At 43.5% G+C, this 21,902-nt stretch overlaps 1 protein-coding gene across 1 annotated transcript in view; it reads left to right on the plus strand.

The window, feature by feature from the left end:
* The window catches only part of ELMO3 (engulfment and cell motility 3), a 35,203-nt gene that overhangs the window by 5,298 nt on the left and 8,003 nt on the right, over positions 1 to 21,902 (plus strand). Inside the window, exons 3-18 of the mRNA XM_075282261.1 lie at positions 66 to 106; positions 1,433 to 1,505; positions 2,744 to 2,794; positions 4,045 to 4,214; positions 5,096 to 5,195; positions 7,133 to 7,284; positions 10,574 to 10,652; positions 10,736 to 10,786; positions 10,861 to 10,983; positions 11,536 to 11,664; positions 12,278 to 12,382; positions 16,075 to 16,183; positions 16,867 to 17,003; positions 17,536 to 17,699; positions 19,846 to 19,958; positions 20,391 to 20,495. Of these exons, the coding sequence (XP_075138362.1) occupies positions 66 to 106; positions 1,433 to 1,505; positions 2,744 to 2,794; positions 4,045 to 4,214; positions 5,096 to 5,195; positions 7,133 to 7,284; positions 10,574 to 10,652; positions 10,736 to 10,786; positions 10,861 to 10,983; positions 11,536 to 11,664; positions 12,278 to 12,382; positions 16,075 to 16,183; positions 16,867 to 17,003; positions 17,536 to 17,699; positions 19,846 to 19,958; positions 20,391 to 20,495 (1,702 nt within the window). The remainder of the gene's footprint in view (positions 1 to 65; positions 107 to 1,432; positions 1,506 to 2,743; positions 2,795 to 4,044; positions 4,215 to 5,095; positions 5,196 to 7,132; positions 7,285 to 10,573; positions 10,653 to 10,735; positions 10,787 to 10,860; positions 10,984 to 11,535; positions 11,665 to 12,277; positions 12,383 to 16,074; positions 16,184 to 16,866; positions 17,004 to 17,535; positions 17,700 to 19,845; positions 19,959 to 20,390; positions 20,496 to 21,902) is intronic.

Here is a 21,902-nt window from a genome sequence, read left to right on the forward strand (position 1 = left end):
CCCCAACCCTACCACAAAAGCTTGGTAATGTAATGAAACCTTACTATGTCTCTGCTTTTTTCCAGAGTAAACCTCTATCAGCGGTCTTAAAGGATGTGTGTGACACGTAAGTTGTTGTCCATAATGGCCTAAAAAAGGGGAATGGTGGTGGGAGCTAGGTTTTCCCTCGTGTATAACTTTCGTGACACCAGTGCTGATGAAACAACAAAGGTCAAATATGGTCGTGCAAACAACCTTGGGCTGATGTTCTGTTTTCCAATAGAATGTGCACACAGGCTATCTGTCATCTTGTATTTGCCACCAATGCTTTGGGTTTTCTGAACTAATTCACAGTTTCCTCTTCCTCTTGAGCTGAGCATCATCCTCATGGTCATGGCTTCAGTTTACCTGTGACTGTCTTCTATTCCTCATCATGGCCAGCTTCCCAGGTCCTATCCAACACTTGTCATAATCCTAAATGTCACAGATAAAATTTGTCTATATTGTACTTTTAAATGGCTGGCATCCCTACAATACCCACTGTTCATGGCATTGCCAACCACATCTGTTATATAATGCATTTCTAAATGCTTCTCACTTCTGTTGCACATGGTTTAAACTTTCTTCATCATCAACATCAACATCATCATCATCATCACTTCTGGCTTTAACTGTTGGCTATGATAGGGCTACACAGTGACTTTCAAGTACTAAACCTTGGTGTAAACTTGTCATCTCTTGTCTCCAAATTCATGGTGTTAATGCTACCTCTTGCACCGCCAGACAGTTAGGCAGATGTATAGGAGGAAAAGGGAAAGCTTTAAATAGAGCCAATGAAACTGAATGTGGTTGGGGTGCAACTTGCAAGTTACAACAGTGCGATTTGCAACATGACCACATTCACTTATATTTACTGTAGTGAAGAGAGCACTGCAATATGATCTGTGACTGTGCCACGTGTATAACAACCAAAGTCACCATGTAGCCCTAGCCTAAACAAGAGTTTACCGCAGGAAGTAAAGATGAAGGTTTCCTGCAAAAAAATAAAAATAAAAATAATTGGAACTTATGGGGGAAGGATTTATATGGAAGTGCATTCTGCGTAGTCCTAGCCTAAGAGTCTCCTGATTTACTATTATTTTGGCCAAGCAAGGTTTTACCTCTTCCATTCTCTCCTATACCTCCTGCTTAATTTTTTATCAGTGCGGAAGGTTGTAATGACACCCTGAATATGTAGACAAGAGATGCCATTACAGAGAAAAAGTTTACATCAAGGTTTAGTACTTGAAAGGAATACTAAAGCCAGTAACTGAATTCAGTGTTGACTTCATCCTGCCCCGGGCTTACTTGCTGCTCTTGTGTTTTCATGCAATATTAATTAATCCTTAATATCATATGTTGTCCATGTAAATGAGAGTCTGAATGTGGTTGACAATTTTCTTGTGGTCTGTAGGTGGAATATCAGTAACTCTGAGCAGTACGCTCTGCAATACGTTGATGGACGTCAAGCCTACATCACTGAATTGGTGCGTATTGGGCAAGCGTAGACCCCTGCTGATCATCATAGACATACTTATAAGATAAAAGTAGGTTGATGGTTGAGCAATTGTATTATGGCAGATCCAGCCATATGCATTATAGTCCACATTGGCTATAACATTTGGTCCATGATACTGGGTGATAAATGAAAGAAAGATCATTTGTATACTAAAAATCTTTGTATAATGTACAACTAGTTAATAATCAAGTAAATGTACAAATATATCAGGTTAATGTTCAGTTTTAATCAAGATGCAAAAAAATATGTATGTGGAACACCTAAAACATAACTTGTATTAATATGTCTAATAAAAGAAATCTACAATAAATCAGTGAGTGTAAATGAGTAGAGAAGTGCTCACCGCACTCAGATATTCTAGGGTTACTGTTACTATAATACAGAATCCCTCCAAGTGAGAATATCCTTCACTAAGTAAGTCTCAATGCATTACAGTGTGACGTATTTAAAGAGGACCTTTCATCAGATTGGGCACAGGCAGTTCTATATACTGCTGGAAAGCTGACAGTGCGCTGAATTCAGTGCACTGTCGGCTTTCCCGATCTGTGCCCTGGGTAAAGCACTATCGGTCCCGGTACCATAGCGCTTTACAGTCAGAAGGGCGTTTCTGACAGTTAGCCAGGGACGCCCTTCTGCTCAGCAGCGCCTATCGCGCTGTACAGTGTGAGCGGGGAGGAACGCCCCCTCCCTCTGCTCACAGTGCTCGTCCATAGACGAGTATTATCAGGAGGGGAGGGGACGTTCCTCCCCGCTCACACTGTACAGCACGATAGGCGCTGCTGGGCAGAAGGGCGTCCCTGGCTAACTGTCAGACTGTAAAGTGCTACGGTACCGGGACCAATAGTGCTTTACCCGGGTCACAGATCGTGAAAGCCGACAGTGCACTGTATTCAGCACACTGTCAGTGTTATAGTAACAGTAGTAACATTTATCTTAGATGTCTTTTATTAGACATATTAATACAAGTTATGTTTTCGGTGTTCCACAGATATATTTTTGCATAAAGTACAACTAAAGATCATGGCCTGCTTGTTTCTAGATACTGGTAGGCTTTTATCTGTCTGTTTGTTCTTAGAGTTCACATTTTGGCTGAAATACTGCATTTTCATCCACTTTAGTCTAATGTGTATGGGCACCTCTACAGCCCACTGGAGACTCAGATGGAAATGGTTCTTCAGAAAAGCTTCTCACTTTCTATTTTTACAGAACAGGATGGAAATAAAGAACGGCAGCATCCTGAAACTGACCACTTCTCCGGTGAGATAACTGGCATGCACTGACCGAGAGGGCACACCATCATGGTTGGTCTCTTAGTATTGTAGGGCAATGTCACACAGTGTACTACAAAGTCAAGAATTTTTTATTTTACTCAGGCCTCCTAAAAAATTATATTGTCAGTGTCCCACAACCCGAAAATCAAAGTCCATGCTAAAATTACAAATGTAGCTCAGTTTACTTTTCATTTGTTCCCCAAACTTAGTGTAACATTAAAATAAGCATAAAATTAAATAAAATGTTGTTGCTTCGCTCATGTTTGCTGCAGTGAGAGAAAGGTCTATTCAGCTTGTGACCATCTTTTATTAAAACTGTGTGTGCCAGCGAGGGGGTGCCATAGTGTAGTGCAGATGCCCATGTTACAGTTTTAACTTTTTTATTTTTCCATTCACGGAGCCATATGAACACTTAATGCTTAATACAGGACAAATTGTACTTTGTAATGGTACCATTTACTATTCTGTACAATGTACTGGGAAGCTGGAAAAAAAATCGGAAAGAGAAAAACTGCATTTGTGCAACTTTCTTATGGGCTTTGTTTTTATGGTACTCATTGTACAGCCTGTATTCTATTGGTCTTTATAATTATGGCGAAATCAAATTTATATAGTTTTTTTTCCATTTTAACCCCTTAAAAAATCCAGACCTACTTTGTCTTGCCTTTTTTTTAGTATACTGTTCTTCTTTTTCTGTTTATGTATGTATGTATGTATGTATGTGTTTGTATATGCCCCTTGAAAGGCCACTCCCACTTTTGCCAAGATCTTCCTTTCGAAAATCACTTTGTGAAGGGCTGTTCAAGTTTGAGATTTCTGCAGATCCTCTGTAATATATCACACATGGGAGCTGATAGATCCTGTATATTACACCAAACAGAAGGGCTGATAGATCCTCTATACTACACCAAACAGGAATGCTGACTGATCCTCTACTCAATAACACACCTTTATACTTCATTGCACAAGAGTAATGAGAGGTCCTCTGTACTACACCATACAAGAGAACTGACAGATCCTCTATATTATACCATACAAGAGAGCTAACAGATCCTCTATATTATACCATACATGAGAGCTGACAGATCCTCTGTACCACACTGGGAGATGACAAATCCTTAATACTACATCAAATAGGATGGCTGATGGATTCTCTACACACTACACCACATGGGATATCTAGCACATCTTCTGTACTACACTAAGAGATGACTGTGTTCTACTTTTGACTTGTAGGACAAGGAGGCCAGCAGCTTATGTCAGGGAGTACAGAGCCAAAATGCGGATGTCAGATCAGAGTCTCTGAAAAAGCTTGCCTCTCTCTCCAGCGATGTCACATTTGCTCAGGAATTTATTAGTCGAGATGGCTTTCGTATTTTGTCTAGAACAGTTGAAGAAGAAGAAGAGTAAGTATTGATAAATAAGGATAATTCTCTGACTAGCTGTGATGTTCCTGTATTTGTGTTATTATGTAAAGTACATGCAGTTCAGTACACAGCCTCATACATACAGAAAGTGGGTTACTTAATCACAAAAAACAAGGCAATGTTTTGTTGAATAAAAAAAAAACAAAAAAACCCAAGGCAATGTTAGGGCTAGTTCACACGTGAGTATAAGGGGAGGTTTTTGACAGCGGATTTCGCGTCAAAAACCTCCCCTTATAATGGTGGTCTATTGAGACCGCCGGGCTTCTGTTCTCCGCTAGCGGCGGGCTGCTGCTAGCGGAGAAAAGAAAGGACATGTCCTTTCTTCAGGCGGAAGCCGCGCAGGTTCAGCCGCGCGGCTTCCGCCCCCGGCAGCTCCCTCCTATGTCGGCTCATTCATTTGAGCCGACAGCAGAGGGTTAAGGCGCGACAGCGATGGTCGCGGCGGGCGGGTTTTGACAAGAGAGAGACGCGTCTCGCCGCGTCTCTCTCTGTGTCAAAACCTGCGCGGGCAGTTCACGTGTGAACTAGCCCTTTATAGTCCATGCTGTTGACAACTGATCCAATATATGCTCACAATGCTGATACAATCTGATTACTTTACGAGGAGGTAAGACCTCTGGGGTGCTGAGTAGTTGGGACACACACAGACCAGTCAGATGGGAGACTTTGAGTTGAAGGGCTTAGGTTAAGACAACACACTTCAGATTGTCTGTGGATCCTACTTAAGCAAATATCTGAGAAATGCTCTTCTGTAATTTTCCTCCCCTATGGCCCATTGTTCCATTCATATAATAACACTGATGTCTTACATGGAGAATTATGATCTTCTTGACCTGCTGCATGTCTCATTGTCTTGACAGTCGCGGAGAGGTGATGTGTCACACACTGAAGGCCATCTCTGAGCTGATGGAACATGGTTTTGTGTCCTGGGAGACGTTCAGCAACACATTCATACATAAGGTACACTTTGTTTCCATGACACAGAGTGAACCCCTATGCAGTGCCACTAGTTCCTGGTCTTTGGAGTCAACAATTCTCACTGGTTTTATGTCCACAACTAGAGGAAGATCACGTGACTAGCAACAACTTACACAAAAATACCACAATTTCATTCTTTCATAAAACAAGTCCAAAGCAGAGAAAAACAGACCAGATGACTAATTAGAGTTTATGTGTTATTATCCTATCTCAGTGATATGTACAAACATCTCATCTTATTCCAGTAACACATACACACATCTCATTTTATCCTAGTGATAAATACATATGTGCCTTTTTATCCTACTGATATGTAAACACATCTCAACTTATCACAGTGAACAAATCTAACCCAAACCAAGTAGTAGGCTGGTCTTACATGGCCATAATGTAAGTCTGCAAATGGTCCGCAATTGAGGGTTTTCAATTGCGGACCATTTGCGGACACATTATATTCAATGCGGCCCCCTACACCACCGGATATTTTATCCGTGGTGTGGCCGGGCTGCAACTGTGGTCTGCAATTTATAGAACATGTCCGTAATGGCCATGAATTGCGGCACTGCATGGACTCACCTGTAGAACTCTATGAGCGAGTGCGGCAGTTTACGGGCATCCGCGGTGTCTATGTTGCTGATCAGCAACTAGTGTTGCTGATCAGCATCTTGCGGACTGTAAAATCATTACGGCTGTGTAAGACCAGCCTTAAGTACACTCATCTTATCTTATCCTAGTGACATGTACACACATCCCATCTTTTTACATTGTGTGGGGATGGTAGCTTGGTAGAAGCAGTGTTGCAGACCCACCCAGTTAGAGACAGGGACACAAATCTTGCAGCAAAGTGGTTTATTTAAGAAAAACAGCAAAATAAATAAACGTTTCCTTCAGGCACAAAAATGAGCAAAATAAAATACAGCCTTAACGTTAGGCAAAATAATGTCAAAGAAAATCCTGCTCATCTGAGCACTAACTAAACAGAAAAATGCTAACTGTACGTGTGACTTACTACCAGCCACACAAATCAACCAAAAAAAAACACTGTACCGTACACAAGGCTCTCAGTGTCAGGACAGACTCAGCCACTTCCTCTCCTTCCTGGATCTGCCCTGAATTGCAGGCTCTGAAGCCTTTTATAGGCCAGTAATGAGCCAAGGACCCACATCTGGGGCTGAAACGTATTTCAGACCCGCACTGGACCACACATATGTCAGGAATGTGGGGCTGATATAGCAGGACTTCAGCACTTTGCTTTCACCTTCTCACAAATGATATATACATACATCTTATCTCAGAAAAGTAATAAGTACACAAATCTTATCTTATCCTAATGATACGTACACACATCTCATCTTATACCAGTAATAAGTACACATATCACATCTTATCCCAGTGATATGTACACACACATCTCATCTTATCCCAGTGATGTTTACACACACATCTCATCTTATCCCAGTGATATATACACACACATCTCATCTCACATTTTATATTATCCCATTAAGTACACATGTCATCTTAGTGATATGTACAAGCATCTCATCTTATCACAGTGATAAGTACATCCATTTTAGCTCATCCCAATGATATGTACACACATCTCACTTTATTCCAGCGGTACGCACACACATCTCATATTATTCCATTGATATGTGCACACTTCTCATCTTATCCCAATGATATGTGCATACATCTTGTCTCACCCCAGTGATAAATATAAACATCTCATGTCATCCCAGTGGTATACAGATATATCTCATCTTGTCCCAGTGTTATGTACACACATCTAATCAAATCCCAGTAATATATACTCATGAGACTATATGTCTCATCTTTTTCCAGTAATATATACTCAAGACTCATCTTATCCCAGTTATATGTCTCACCAATGAGTCTATATGGCTTTTGTTTCCTAGGTTGTGACATTTGTGAACGTGAATCTGATGATGCTGAAGATCACTCAGTTGGCCCTGATCATTCTAGAAAGTGTGGTTCAGAGTAACACTAAGCTAGGTGACATGGTCAGACAGGAGGTCCCTCTGGAAAGACTGCTCACTCTTCTACAGCTGTAAGATTTTTACTAATCTAATGTTTATTGTTTAAAAATACAGAGTGATCAACTATAAGGCATGGGAAGCCCGGCCATCAGAAAGTAATAGCGAGAAGTACCCAAGGTAACAAAGGACAGGCTATCAGTGTATATAAAACATATTACCGGTATACCTCATAATAATAAGAAAGAATGGGTAGTACCCAGTGCATTACTCTAAATGCAAATCCTAGTTAAGCTATTCCATAGTGATCACACATATTCAGTATATACAGTATATTCTTCGATTCATGAAGTGGATCTATAAACATATAAAGTACAAAGCACAAAGGCTGGAGAATCCACTTACAATCCAACTGCACCATAGTTTCCATTTGATATTGAATTGCACTTATTGACCCGTTCTAGCAATGTAAATGCTTGTGTAAAGTGTCAATGTCTAACAATTATCATCTTAGTCAGTGTAAGAAAGTATCGTAACTGAGCTTCTCCATTGGCCTGACACTGCTCACCTGATAGTACAGAAAAAATTCCAACTGTGCTGAAATCAGTGAAGCGGCCCCCATTAACAGATGCTAAGAACTGAATTTGGTGGAGGTGGAGAAAGGTTGTTTTTAAGTTTTGGTCTGAGGTAGAATTAAAAACTTGGATAACAAAGGGTATCAACAAAGATTCACAAACCATAAAAGTTAGCTGTGGAAAGTCAGATGACCTTGAATACTATACTTGTGGAGCAGCCTGGTGGGAGGAAGGCCAGGAAGTTGGGCATAGTGGTAGGTATAGGCACGGTGGCAAGGATCTCTACAAGACCCTTCAGTGCTCCTCAGGGCTAGTGCAGGGTGTATGCTGGTGGTTTCAGTGTCCACCTGGTCACGTCCTAGTCTTGAGTCCGACTCCTCTGCTAAACATTAGGGTAATTGAAGTACCCTTGGTGGTGAGTGCAAGATTAAGATGGTGATGTGATAGTAACAATTCACCACATTTCACAGTTTTTACTTGCAGGAGAACAGTTGAAACAGCAGACATCATTCATATTATGAAGACATATTTATTTAGGAGCTTTCGTTTTGGCTGGAGCTGTAAAATACTTTGTGACAGTGGCATAATGACCGTGACATAGACAGATAATTATAATCCTTCTACAAGTGCTTTCAATAGGATACTACACATGAATCAATAAACGGCTCTGAATGTGTCAGCTATTGTCTGAGAGTCATGAACTCTCTTCTGGGAAGGACATAAGCACATAGATTTTTGCAAGGAGTCTGCCATATTTATCACCAAAACATAAGGTGTCTCTACACAAAATGAGGAGACCAGTACTACAAACAATGCATACAAGAGTGAATAATGGCTGTGTGATGTCACATGTCAGTGAATGGGGGTTATTCCCATTACTGATATTTTGAAGGTCCTTTGTAACAGACTGTCAAAATATAGGTCATGTCCTATTTTTGTACGTTTTCACGGATCCCTCCATATACTGTAATTTATGAGGGATCCATGAAAACAGGTGCCCCTCATGTGTAAGATGGCTGTGAAAAATTTACTTTTTTCACTGCCGTTTTGCACCTAGGTCATCTAAATGTAGCCTTAGAGGCCTGGTACAGCTTTTTCTGTCCTCTGAAAAGCTTTGCCTTCCTTAGGCAGATCCTCTGCTGAAAAAAATATCCCTCTCTTCAAAGACTTCCACCACATAGGCAGTGTTTAGGTGATGACTTTCAGTGGCTAAGGATGCAAAAAAGAGAAAAGGTGAGTGAACCTTTAGGAGATAATTTCAGTTCTGAAATGTAGTATGCCATGTACCCAGTATAGTTTCCCCATTTCTGATGCAAGCACAAACAGTTTAGGGCGGGTTCACATCTGCGCCTGGTCTCCACTTTCGGGTTTCTGTCTTCTGCCGAGAGAAACTGGACAGGAGATGGAAACCCGGCAGTCAGTTTTCAAATCCATTCACTTGAGCGTGAGCATCTTCTGTCTCTGCGGCAAAACCGTTTTTTTTTAACCGGACACAATGTCGAACATGCAGAACTTTGTGTTCGGTTAAAAAAAACAAACAGTTTTGCCGCGGAAAGGCACAAGACGCTCATGAGTGGTCACTTTGCTAATCCATTCAAATGAATGAGTTTGAAAACTGACCGTGGGATTTCCATCTCCTGTCCAGTTTCTCTCAGCAGTAGATGCAAAACCGAAAGTGGAGACCGGGCGCAGGTGTGAACCCACCCTTAACAATTTTCACTCATCCCTGTTTGTACCTGTATATAGAGTACTGTATCGGAATACTAAATCCATATAGGAAAAGACTCACCTGGCAGTAATGTAATAAGCAGTGGCTTAACTAAAGTCTTGTGGGCCCCGGTGCAATCTTTTGTCCAGGGTCCCCTTCCTCATCCATGCAGCAAATTCTTGACAGTGATGGTTACGGGTGCTAAGGAGTTTAATCAACCTTAGTGTGGTTAGGTTAATCTATGGGTCTACAAACTGAAGCAGTCTCAGCACGCCGGATGATACGTTTTCTTAAAAAATTTTCCAAATTTTATTGTGGAGACATGCTCCAAGTTAAAAATATATATATATTGTTCTTGGAAAAGCAGTCGATGGATATGTCCTTGTGCAGACGGGACAGAAGGATGAATAAGCCTACGCGTTTCGGGGATATGACCCCAAAGCCATGACTAAGGGGTCATATCCCCGAAACGCGTAGGCTTATTCATCCTTCTGTCCCGTCTGCACAAGGACATATCCATCGACTGCTTTTCCAAGAAAAATATATATATATTTTTAACTTGGAGCATGTCTCCACAATAAAATTTGGAAATTTTTTTAAGAAAACGTATCATCCGGTGTGCTGAGACTGCTTCAGTTTGTTGCTTCTATTGTGTCTGTGCCGGACGTGACGTCCCGGGCATCCGGATGACTACAAGCACCTACTACTCCTGCATTAACAGTAAGAGACATTTATCATTTTTGTAATACGGGCTGAGACAAATTTTTCTTCTTTGCATATAATCTGTGGGTCTCCTTGGCATATAGGACAGATGGAAACTGCAATGTCTATGCAATGCTAGTGCTAATGGGGCCCCAAGACTCCTGGACCCCAGTGCAACTGCACCCCCTAAAGTTATGCCCCTGGTAATACAGCTGTAGTTCATGGTTAGAGGAATGGTAGAATAGAAAGTGTCACACGGTATGACAGAGAGTCACAGCAGAGGAGAGTATCAATGTTTTCAGTGCATACAAAACGCATAGTCACTGAGCATAGTCATCTTCATGGTCATGAGACTAATGGTTTCATACTGTCTTACAGACCAGATCAGGAGACACAGATTAAAGTGATGGCACTCCTTGTGGCTTTACTTCAGAAGGTTGGGGGACGAGAGAGAGCGGTAAGACAGTGATGAGTGCATCATGTATATAATTCTAAGACACTTCTCTTGCTATAAATTGCTAAATATTTCTCACTGACCAGGAAATGCTAGATTATCTGTGGAAAAAGAACATGCGGCAGTTTATTCATAAGGTAAGAGATACAGGCGTGATAGACATGGGTGTAATGTGTCTGATACAGGTCAAGACATGTGTTTTGTGTTGCAGAGCATTATCCATGGCTGGCCACAACTTGGAGATGAAATGCGTCACTACCTGTATGTACTGCAGTGTCTCAGTCTGGGCCTATTGGAAGGTCGGATGAGGTTGGAGATGGATCCCAATGATGCTGTAAGACAATGCACATATTTTTCCCAACTCACTTTGTGTTCAATGCTGTGAACATAGTAGATGAGGTTGGATGAAGACACAGATCCATCAAGTCCAACCTATAACCTTACAGGCTAATGAGCTTGAGTATTTTTATCCATCAGACATCTATGACAGTCTGGGTCAAGCACTTGTACAAAGTCCTGGCTTTTGCTACTTTCCTTATTAAACGTTGTACTGTGTCAAATTAATTTTTGTCAAATTGTAATAATGACCAGAATAAAATGTATTTCCCCTTAACTAGTCAAAGAAAGATACAGACACTATTCTGCATCTACTCTGAAACTGTCCGTATACATTACAGGGGTTTGTCCAATATCAACAACTTAAGCCATCTCCTTAGTATAGGTCATTAATGAGGTTATCAACGTTTCTAACATTGATGGTTTATCTTTAGGATATCTTTAGCCAGGAGAACTTGAGAAACCCTGTAACCACCAGTCATATATGGCCAGATTATGCATTCTACATGTGCACATCTATAATGACTACATTTCATGTTCTTATATCTAGGAGCAACGACAGCTGCTCCAAAATCTACGTCTTTCGGCTTTTCCTAATGAAGTTGACGAAGGAGGTCATATGAATTCAGAGCGACGTCGCTCACTCTGTGCCAAGGAATTCCTCAAACTTGGCTTTACAGTGAGTTTTTCCTGTGCAGAACACATTTTAATTCTCATGTAATAGCTGTCTATCTGCTTAGCCCAAAGGCTGGGTTTACAAATTATGGTTTTTTTTAAGCAGTTTTTGAAGCCATATCATAAAGGAAAAAAACATAAAAAGGATAGACTGGATTTCTCCACTTTGTTGCTATCCACTGTGACTTTTGGCTTCAAAAACTGCATAGAAAATCCTGAATGTGTAAACCCACATAGTGTCAGGGAAGGCAGGGACATCCACCTGGATGAACAAGCGTTATCACTGGTTTTGGGCAAAGTTTGCCATGCTGCATAGATAGATAATCAGGATGCACTGATGAAAGATTAATGTCTACCCTTGTTTATCACTGTTCTATTTAAGGGTTAGGAAATGACCCTTAAAAGAAGGGCTTTAGGTGTTTTGGGATTTTTTCCTTAACATAGTGGATTATTCCCTGTTGCTACTTCATCCTCAACCCACAGTTTGTTTATTGCCACTTCTTTAAAGAATCCAAAAATTAAAAATATGAGTCATTCCCTACAGCCCCCAGTGATAATAGCAGGCTAGAATATGTAATCTGTCTGAAAATGTGCTTAATCTCTTAACTCCTGTTTAGAATAATGGCAGCCCATGGCAGGACCTGTGTCTTACTCCACCTGGACTTCTGGCTCTTGACAATATGGTGTATTTCTCTACACGATGGCCTACTGCCTATAGTCGGGTAAGTAATTATGACCAATTTGAGCCATTGACCAGATGAATAATGCTGAATCCTTTTTTTTTTTTTTATAAATTCTTTATTTATGAAAGCAAGGTCACATAAAGAGGAAATAAAGGATATATGAATCCAAAACAAACACATAGCAAAACACGGGGGACCCGACCATAAGCGGGGTCGCCCAACAAAATCAGAGGCCAAACCTCACCACAACCAACAAAACGGGGGAGGAGGGGCCAACACAGAGTCAATACAAAAAATGAGGGAGAGTAAAAAAAGGGGGGGGACAACAAAGCGGGAGAAAAACCGCCTGAGGAGGAGGGGGGGGGGGGACGAGAGGTAGACAAGGGGGGGGAAGGGGGGAGGGGAAAGAGAAACAGAGGGAAGTCAACAGAGAGGAGAAAGAAATAGAAAAGAAGGGGAAGAGAAAAAGAGAGGGGGGTAGGGGGGGGGGAGGAGTCCCGGGAAACACCCACTCCAAGACCTCACCCACTGCCCACAATGGACCTGTATTGGTCAGAGCCCTGGAAAAGGATCCAAGGAGTCCAAGCTCCAAGGAAGGCGTCATAGGCATCACGCAAGGACGCCGTGAGATCCTCCATAGCTTGGAGGTCCTCCACCTTGCGAACCCAACGGCAAAGAGACGGGGGATGAGGGGACTTCAGGGTATCTGAAAGAGGAGAGAGAGGGGACAGAACCCTCCCTGAAGTGTGTTTCCTGCACGAAAGCCACAGCCGTTCTCTCACTCCAAAGCAATCGCAAAAGGGAGGACCTCCTTTCAGGAGTATTAAGCCCATTCACAGTAATGGAGGAGAAGGTTAAAGAATCCATGGCAGGGGGCCCGGGACCGCCCCCAGGAGGAAGGGAGAGGAAGGAAGGCGAGGGAGGGAGCAGATGAGGGAGGAGGGGACCAGGGAGGAGGGGTGGGAGGAATGGGCAGGGGGAGGGGGAAAGGGAGGAAGAACTGGGAGAGACAAGGGAAAAAAGCAGACAGACAAACAGAAACAAGAGGACCAAAAAGCAAACAACTGCTAAGACCGAGCTTAGCTAATCCAAGCTCGGGAAAACACCAAACGGTGGGAAAAAAAACCCCACTAGAGCAGGTCTCAGGGGCACGCCGCAGAGTGCACCCAGAGAGCCGCTAAACCTAACTAGATGGGGGAGAGGTAACTCAAAACACAGAGCCACCCATTCCCACATCGGCAACACGGCAACAATTGAGAAAACAACGGGGGTCGCAATGGAAAGCCAGCTGAAGAGGCCAGCCACAATTGCGGAGAACAAACAGCCCACCCCCCGGCCAATCCTGGCGCCCCGTGGAAAGGGCAAACACAATAAGGGTTCCCAAAACAGGTCACCGTACAACGAAGCCTCAACAGGCAGAGACCACGGCGTAGGGAAAGCATACATGGAGCAACCCTGGTCGGCCGGGGGGCAAGAAGGAAGGCAGGCAAAACAGCGTACAGCTAGGGGGAAGGGGGGGACAGGAATTCACCCCTTGCACCCCCAGGGCGCAAAACCGGACAAAGGGAGCAAATAACAGGGTAGACATAGAGACACTAACGAAAAAATACAAAAGAGCATAAAACAATAGAAGTTAGGCGGCCTCGGAGGGCCCAGCACAGTCTAGACCATCGGCTCAGATGAAACGTTCTCCAGGGGGGCCCCCAAGGGGTCCCTCCCACGGCGTCCCTGACGGGGCAGTGGGGGTGAGGAAGGGCCAGCAGCAGATGAAGGGGGCGGAAGAGGGAACTCCAGCCAGTCCGGCAAAGTTAAATCGGAGATGTCCAGAAAATGGGCGAGATCCTCCACCTGGTCAGGGGAATGCAAAGCAAAGTTAGCGCCATTTCGGCGGATCAGGAGATGAAAGGGGTGACCCCAGCGATAAGTAGCTCCAGAGTCCAGGATTTTACGAAGAGTAGGCTTCAGCAGGCGCCGCATCGCCAGAGTGCGGCGGGAAACATCAGGGAGTAAGGAAATAGAGCCATCCAGAAACGGAACCGGACCATGGCGCCATGCCGCCTGAAGAATGTCCTCTTTCTCTTTATAAAAATGCACCCGGCATAGGACATCCCGAGGGTCAGAGGAGGAGGTTCTTTTAGGTCCAAGCACCCGGTGGATCCTATCGATATTGATTTCTGTATCCATTGGTCGGGACAGAACGGTGTTGAAAACCGAAACTGCAATAGAGCGAAGCTCTTTGGAAGCAACAGCATCGGGGATGCCTCTCAGTTTAATGTTGTTCCGGCGACCCCGATTCTCCTGATCGTCTACTTGCAGGATAAGATGGCGATTAAACATGCGTTGAGCAGATAGAGAGTCCTCCACTGCAAGGAGACGTTGATCGATAGAATCCGTGCGTTGCTGTTGGGACGTGACAGAAGACGAAAGGGTGTGCAAGTCCGCCTTGAACCCCGACAGAATCTTGTCTTGTTTCTCCTCCACTCTGCGCACCATAGCTTCGATGTCTCGTTTAGTAGGCATAGCACGAAGCAATTCCAAGACATCCGATAACTTAGGGCGTTTAGGTCGTCCCTGAGACAGGGAGGCATGTGAGGAAGAGCCAGAGGAATCAGAGTCCACAGGGGCCCGGAGGGCTGCCGGAGTAGAAGAAAAATCCATATCACAAACCGGGGGTCGCTGAGGCCTTTGGGGGTCAGCCCAGGAGGATAGGGAGGATTGCAGAGTTAGGGAGACAGACCCAGGAGGGGTCCCAGGAGGGAGAACTGCAGGCAGAGTGGAGGAGGCCCGGGGGGCCAAAACCTGGGCCACCTGGGCCAGTGGATCATCTGGGTCATGAGCCAAAACTGAGGAAAGGGCCCGGGGGGGAGGCAGTCCAGCAGAGTCCAGAGGGAGAGGGGAGCCATGATCCTGAGGCATACCACTGCACTGGGACACAGGGGCAGCGTGGAGTGTCCAGGGACAGCCAGGGCCAGGCACAGTGGAGAGTGATTGGGGGAGGGGGGCCGCCATGCGGTCAGGGCAGACAGTCTCAGGAACTAGGCCTACCTTGTCAGCAGCAGCCCCAGGAGTCCCCATGCCAGGGGAGAGCCGAGCAGAGGTAGGAGAGGAGCCGGACAGGTCCGGAGCTGGAGCCGACACTGTCAGACGGAGCGAGGAGGGAGCCGGAACTTCAGGCTGCAGGTCGGAGGCGCGCGCTGGCGCCATTTTGGATGTCCCCGCCGGAGAGCTGGAGGAGGCCGCTGCGAGAAGAAACCTCGCTATCGGAGGTTCCAAGCGGGCCGGAGTGGAGGTCTTTCGGCCCACCCGTCGGACCATCGTGAGGCAAGAGGCAGAGAAGCGGTAGGACCGGTGGAGAGAGGTAAGTTGCCGACGGGGTCCGGGAGCTCAGGGAGACCACGTCTTTACAGCGCCATGTCCTAGGCCACGCCCCAATAATGCTGAATCCTTTATATACTTTTTTATACTCTCCTCTGAAACCATTGCCCAGTGTCTCCACTATAACCATGGTTGACATCTTCTGCCTCTGTTTACATCACAGCTGTCTGCAGGGAAATATGGAAAGTCAGGCCCCTCCCTCAATGCACTTGGAGACTGATCTGCATATCAGGCCCCTACATGTCACTATTATTGGTTTGGAAAGATTTTGGACTTAATGGATTCCCTTCAACTTTATATCTAAAGTAAATCTCTTACATGAACTGCTAAATATCATTTTGTTCAATTTTCTACAGTTTGTGCTTGAAAATAGCAGCCGGGAAGATAAACACGTCTGTCCATTTGCGAGAAGCAGCATTCACCTAACCCTAATCCTCTGTGATATCCTACGAGTAGGAGAAACTGGTATGACTATTGGTTATACGATCTTGCTGTTCGATTCTGCACTTCTCATAATCCTACATAGACATCATAATCTGGAAGGGTATTCTATTATACATCATGCTGATAATCTGAGCCTATCAGGGATTTCTGGTTCTATGTAAAAGTCAAGTCCTCTTATACCAGAATAGTAAACTGCTTCCTATGACATGATGTAGTCTTTGAAACATTTCCTCCACACGTTTTGTACAGAAACAATTTTTAGTAATTTTCCATATTATTTTCGTTGTAAAAAGGGCGTATAATGAAATAAAATTATAAAAGGAGTGATATTCACCGTATCAGTCTGCTGCCTATCCTGTGCCAATGTTATCCTGATTCGTCACCAGTCTGTGTTCAGCCGAGCAGCATTGACTTCCATGGTGTTCACATGATGGCTGCAGAAGTCACATCAACCCAACATCAATAGAGACAGGTAACCAGAGACTGGTGGTGGACCAGGGAAACATTGGCATGTGAACAGAAGGGGATTGGTGAATATTACTCCTGTTATTATTTTACACCTTTGAAGGGTGTTTTGTACCCCGAAAAATAAAAATTCTACATATAGATATATATAGATATATTTGTTATTATTACATATTGCTCAGCAGGTATTCATCTGTATCCAGGTACATACTGACACCTTCGTGTTTATGGTATTTCAGCCTCGGAAACAGGGCAAGATTTCCTAACTATGTTCTATGCACAAGACCACTTCCTCCAGGAACTATTCTGTGTATGTATTCAGGTGCTTAATAAGACCTGGAAGGAGATGAGAGCCACCCAGGAGGACTTTGACAAGGTAGAGTAACTGGACAGAGGACTGGTCATGGTGTCAGTACTATGCTTTTTATTTAAACTTTATTAACCATTGCTGCTCCTGGATATACAAAATGAAAACAGAAGTCTGTGTTCTGCTATTGTATGGAAAGTATTTCAGTCTACAAACACCCCACACAGACTAGATTTACAGAAACACAAAGCATACATTCTTCTCTTCTTTCTTATAGCTTCCCCATAGAAGCATGTTCCTTTCTTCTCCATTGACCTTATCTTTGTGTTGTTTTTCCTGATTTCCTTTTCTTTCTGCACTTATCCTGGTTTCTCTGTGTACTGAGCACCTTGTATTATGATCTCTTCCTTAAAGAGATCAGAATAAAAGGAAAACTGACCATGTTGATTCTCACTTGATAAGATCATCTACAGTATTTCTGATATTCTTCTCTGAGTACTGATCTTCCTTCTAGTTCTTATCTCCTATTTGTGCTTATCTTCTTGTGACGATCATCTTATTGCACTGATCTCTTTCACTGATGGTTCCCATTTGCATACAGGTGATGCATGTGGTAAAGGAGCAGATTTCTCGTACCCTTGGTCATGCTCCAACATCTCTGGAGTTTTTTCGAACAAAAATATCATCTCTTAACTATAGTGAAATTCTTCGCAGACGTCAGGAAGAGCGATTGATCCAGGATGAAGCCCTCTCCCCACCTGTCATGTAAGAAAAATAACACATCAGACAGGAGGAAGATGATAAAATATGATAATGTCTTGGCACTAGGTATTCTCATATTAGGGGGGTTTCCTACCTATTAGGGGCATATTTACATGAGAAAAAGTTACTCCACTCCACAATGTACTACTGATCCAATCTTTAGGCTGCCCATGTACCCACTGAGCTCCATTTTCTGCTCTCCTGACACCAGGGAAAATAATCTGCAGTCCATCCAATCAGTCACTAGCCAAAGCTTGGCTGGATGGGCATCTCATAATTCTTCTAGTGTCAGGTGACTACAGGAAACTGAGCATTTGCCCTAGAACTGGGAAAAGCAGAGGTAGAGTAACTTTTTGTTAGTATGTCCTGATTAAGCCTTACCTTTTTCTAGGGCTGGAAAATCTATTGTAATGGCTTATTGTAACATCTTTGACATTCAGTCCTTGGTGTTGTAGCACAGCTGAGTATTTGTTGCTGTGTGTCAGTCTAGCCAGTGCTTTGGTCATTTTGGAGTTAAGTTAATAGAATGTGATTGACATTTTTCCTGGCCAATCAAGCCTAGCACAGATTCCTGTATATACTTTTCGAACCCACTCCCAGTGCTATTGCCTTTCTCTGCATGCTGGCTCTATCTCCTGGCATTTTCTTGTGACTATTCTCTTGGATTCTGATTCTATACTTCGCTGCTCGACTGGTTCCGACCCCCTTGGCTAGCCTGACCACCCGTTTGTTGTTGTTTGTCTTGTCTGCGTTCTCTCTTGCATCATAGGAAGGGACTGTCACCTAGTTGTCCTGTACCGCTTAGAGTAGTTGAGGCAAATAGGCAGGGACTGGGGTGCGTTCAGTATTAGGACTCACTGTTTCTGTCATTCCCCTTCCTTTCAGGGTCCAGCAGCAGTTGCTGAGGAATTGCTCATCTAGCAATTTCCTAACATTTATGTTTATTTTTATTTTAAGTTATTTTCAGTTTAGTTGTGCTTTTTGGCTGTTACAGTGAACGGGAGTTAATAGAGAAATGTGTGTCAGTTTACAAGAAAGATTAAATACAGCCCTCTGTCATAAAGATCAGGGCAGGGATGTAGTCAAGGGCGTAACTTGAGGCGGTGCAGAGGGGGCACCAGGGCCCAGGAACTTTAGGGGGCGCATAAGCACTGGCATCAGCATTGAGACTGCAGCTTCCATCTGGCCCATAAGTCAAGGAGACCCACAGATTACCCCAACCACACTAAAGTTGATTAAACTACTTAGTACCCGTAACCATCACTATCAAGAATTCACTGTAGGGATGAGGTAGGGGGCCCCGGACAAAAAAATTGTACTGGGCCCACAAGCCTCTAGTTATACCACTGAATGTAGCTATAGCGGGTTGGGAGGTAGCAATTGCTAACGGTCCTTGGAACCTGGAAGCTCCCCTAAGTTCCCTCTGCCAGTTAAGAGTATACCACTGTTCTAAATGACAGAAGGTAGAAATGGGGCCCCCTTATAGATTTTGCACTGGGGCCCAGGAGCTACAAGTTAAGCCTCTGGGCTATGGTGTGATAGAGTTACTCTTGCTTTCTCTGTCTAGGCCTAATACCACACAAGCACAGCAATTGGATGTTTTGTCAAGCCCATAGACTTTGAAGAAATCAACAACTGGCATGCTGAACCACCATTCAGATTTCTCTTAACCTGAGAGCCTCAGGACCCCTGTTCTAGTGATTTGTGAGGGTCTCAACAATAATTGAGCACCTGGTATTTTTAAATATTAAGTCAAGAAAAGCAAATTTCAGCTTTTACCCTGAATATGATGTTATTTGTGTGTGGGCAGAGGTCAGATGTGCAGGTTTTCTTACGGGGTAGAGGTTGTTGCAAGATTTCCCTGTGATGATTCTGTAACAACACCACAGCAGGGCACATGTAGATGTGTTTGCGCCTACAATATGGCACAAAATGCTCCAAAATGCCACATCTAGATTTTAGTGGCTCTAGCTTAGGAGAGGGTGTAGCTTAATATGAACTGGGTGTGACTTGAAGTACAACATTTTTCTCCAACATTGTGCCAAAATTTGGGCTCAAACTTGGCCAGCCAATAGGTGATGTACACTTTTGACAGTCTATGCCCCAGATTTATTGTATCTCACATGGCTATTTTCTTGAATTTGTCTAGGGAACTAAGAAAGCAGCTACAGCCAGAGCTCTTGAACTTGATAAAACAACATAGGCTTCACTACCTGTGTGAGGGCACGAAGTTCCGGAAAATCAGCAGTCGGCGGAGGCAAGGTAGCGTAAAACAGGTTAATTCACCTATCCTTTTAGAAATGCATCTCTTTAAAGGGAGCCTACCACCACCAAAATCTCTTCTTATATGATGTTGTGGCACCAGCTAGTGGTATATAGTGAACATATCTTTCTTGTGTCAAAGTGCAATTTTGCTGCTTAGAAATTCAACTTTTACTCCATATGTGCTGTGTGGTCCTGCACGTACAACAGAAGATGGTGCTCCATAAGGTGTGGACCAAACAGTTAACTTGCATATGGAGAAAAGTTGAATTTCTCAACATACACAAGAAAGGTAGGTTCACTAAGCACATATTGTCACCCTGTTATAAAGCTTTTTAGAGGTGTATTTGCATGCTACTGTACGTCTGATTTCATATGGTCATAAACCATGGATGTATATGGTTGGTAAGATTAATCACTTTGCTCTTTCAGATAAATTGTGGTTTTGTCGTCTCTCTCCAAACCATAAAGTACTGCACTTTGGAGATCTGGAAGACAACATAGACAACCCACCCATTGAAATGCTAGCACAAAAAAGTAAGTAGACATTGAATTGGGAAGTCTTACTGAAGCACAGTGGCTCAGTGGTTAGCACTGTTGCCTTTCAACGCTGGAGTCCTAGATTATAATCCAGCGAAAGTCAACATCCACAAGGAGTTTGCCTCCCGTACTCCGAAGACATATGGATAGGGAATTTAGATTGTGAGCTCTATATGGGACAGTGTTGACAGTATATGTAAGGTACTGAGGAATATGATGATGCTATATAAGTAAGCAAAATGAATATAAACCAACGCTGTAGATAAGGACATACACATTGCATACTGAGAGAACAAGAATCTCTCTGCATAGATATGTACATACATTCACCTTAAGAAAATATCTCATACATCAGTACACCACCACTTAAGGAAGGATGGATCTATGGAGCCATGGTTTGATGGTCATTGCCCTCTGTAGTCTCCAAGCCCTATTATTAGTTAAATGAAGGGGAGTTTCCTGTGGTCTTGAGCTGCTGGAACCATAAGGAGCCCTTCATACAAAAGAATTTCAACTGAAGCGTCCTGTGGATTCTATAGCTGTTTCAGACACATCACGGGACTACTGCTGACTAGCCCCATTGGTTCTGAGGCTAATGAGGGTGTAAACCCATGAAGGATCCCTCAAATACCCTCCCAAATTCTGTTGTGTTAAAGGGGACTAACTTCAAATTTTGACATGTGCATACATAGATACTCTTCTGCCAAGCACTGTTCTAACACATTGCTGGAGTTCTTGTTGTCTTCATTAATAAGCCACAATTTAACACAGAACACCATCCACTGTAAGCTCTATAGCTGTGATTCCCAACAGAGGTATCACAGCACCCAGGGGTGCCTTGGAAGCCCACCAGGGGGCCTTCACACCCTGGTCAGGAAGATGACCACATGCCTTCATGTAACACTGTCTCTTTAGGAAGTTTTTTGTCTTTTGGTAAAAAAATATTTGGTTGCGGTGCTGCAAGTATTTTTTTTTTCCAAGGGTGCCCAGAGTCTGAAAAGGTTAGGAAACACTCCGCTGGCTAGAGGATGCAGTGAAAATTTAACATAGTCAGCGCAGCATTTGGCATGTAGAAAGGTGGTATCAGGCTCTAGTAATGTCATATGTGGAATCTAGGTGGGATCAGATGACTGGTGATTTTAAATGTGGTAAGCAGGGAGGTTGGATCGTATGTGTGGGGAAGTTAGCTCGGTAGTAGCAGTGGTGCGGACCCAAACAGTCAAGACAGGGACACAAAACATGCAGCAAACTGTTTTATTTAGAAAAACCAGGAAAATAAATAAACCTTGACGTCAGGCAGAAAATGAACAAAATATATGTTAAATATCTTGTATTTGCCGGTGAGACTTGTGTCCACTGTTAAATATCCGGACCTGGCCTTGTCCACGATAGGAAGAAGTCAGC

The sequence above is a fragment of the Leptodactylus fuscus genome, chromosome 7 (genome assembly GCF_031893055.1).
Source record: "Leptodactylus fuscus isolate aLepFus1 chromosome 7, aLepFus1.hap2, whole genome shotgun sequence".
Taxonomy (NCBI): domain Eukaryota; kingdom Metazoa; phylum Chordata; class Amphibia; order Anura; family Leptodactylidae; genus Leptodactylus; species Leptodactylus fuscus.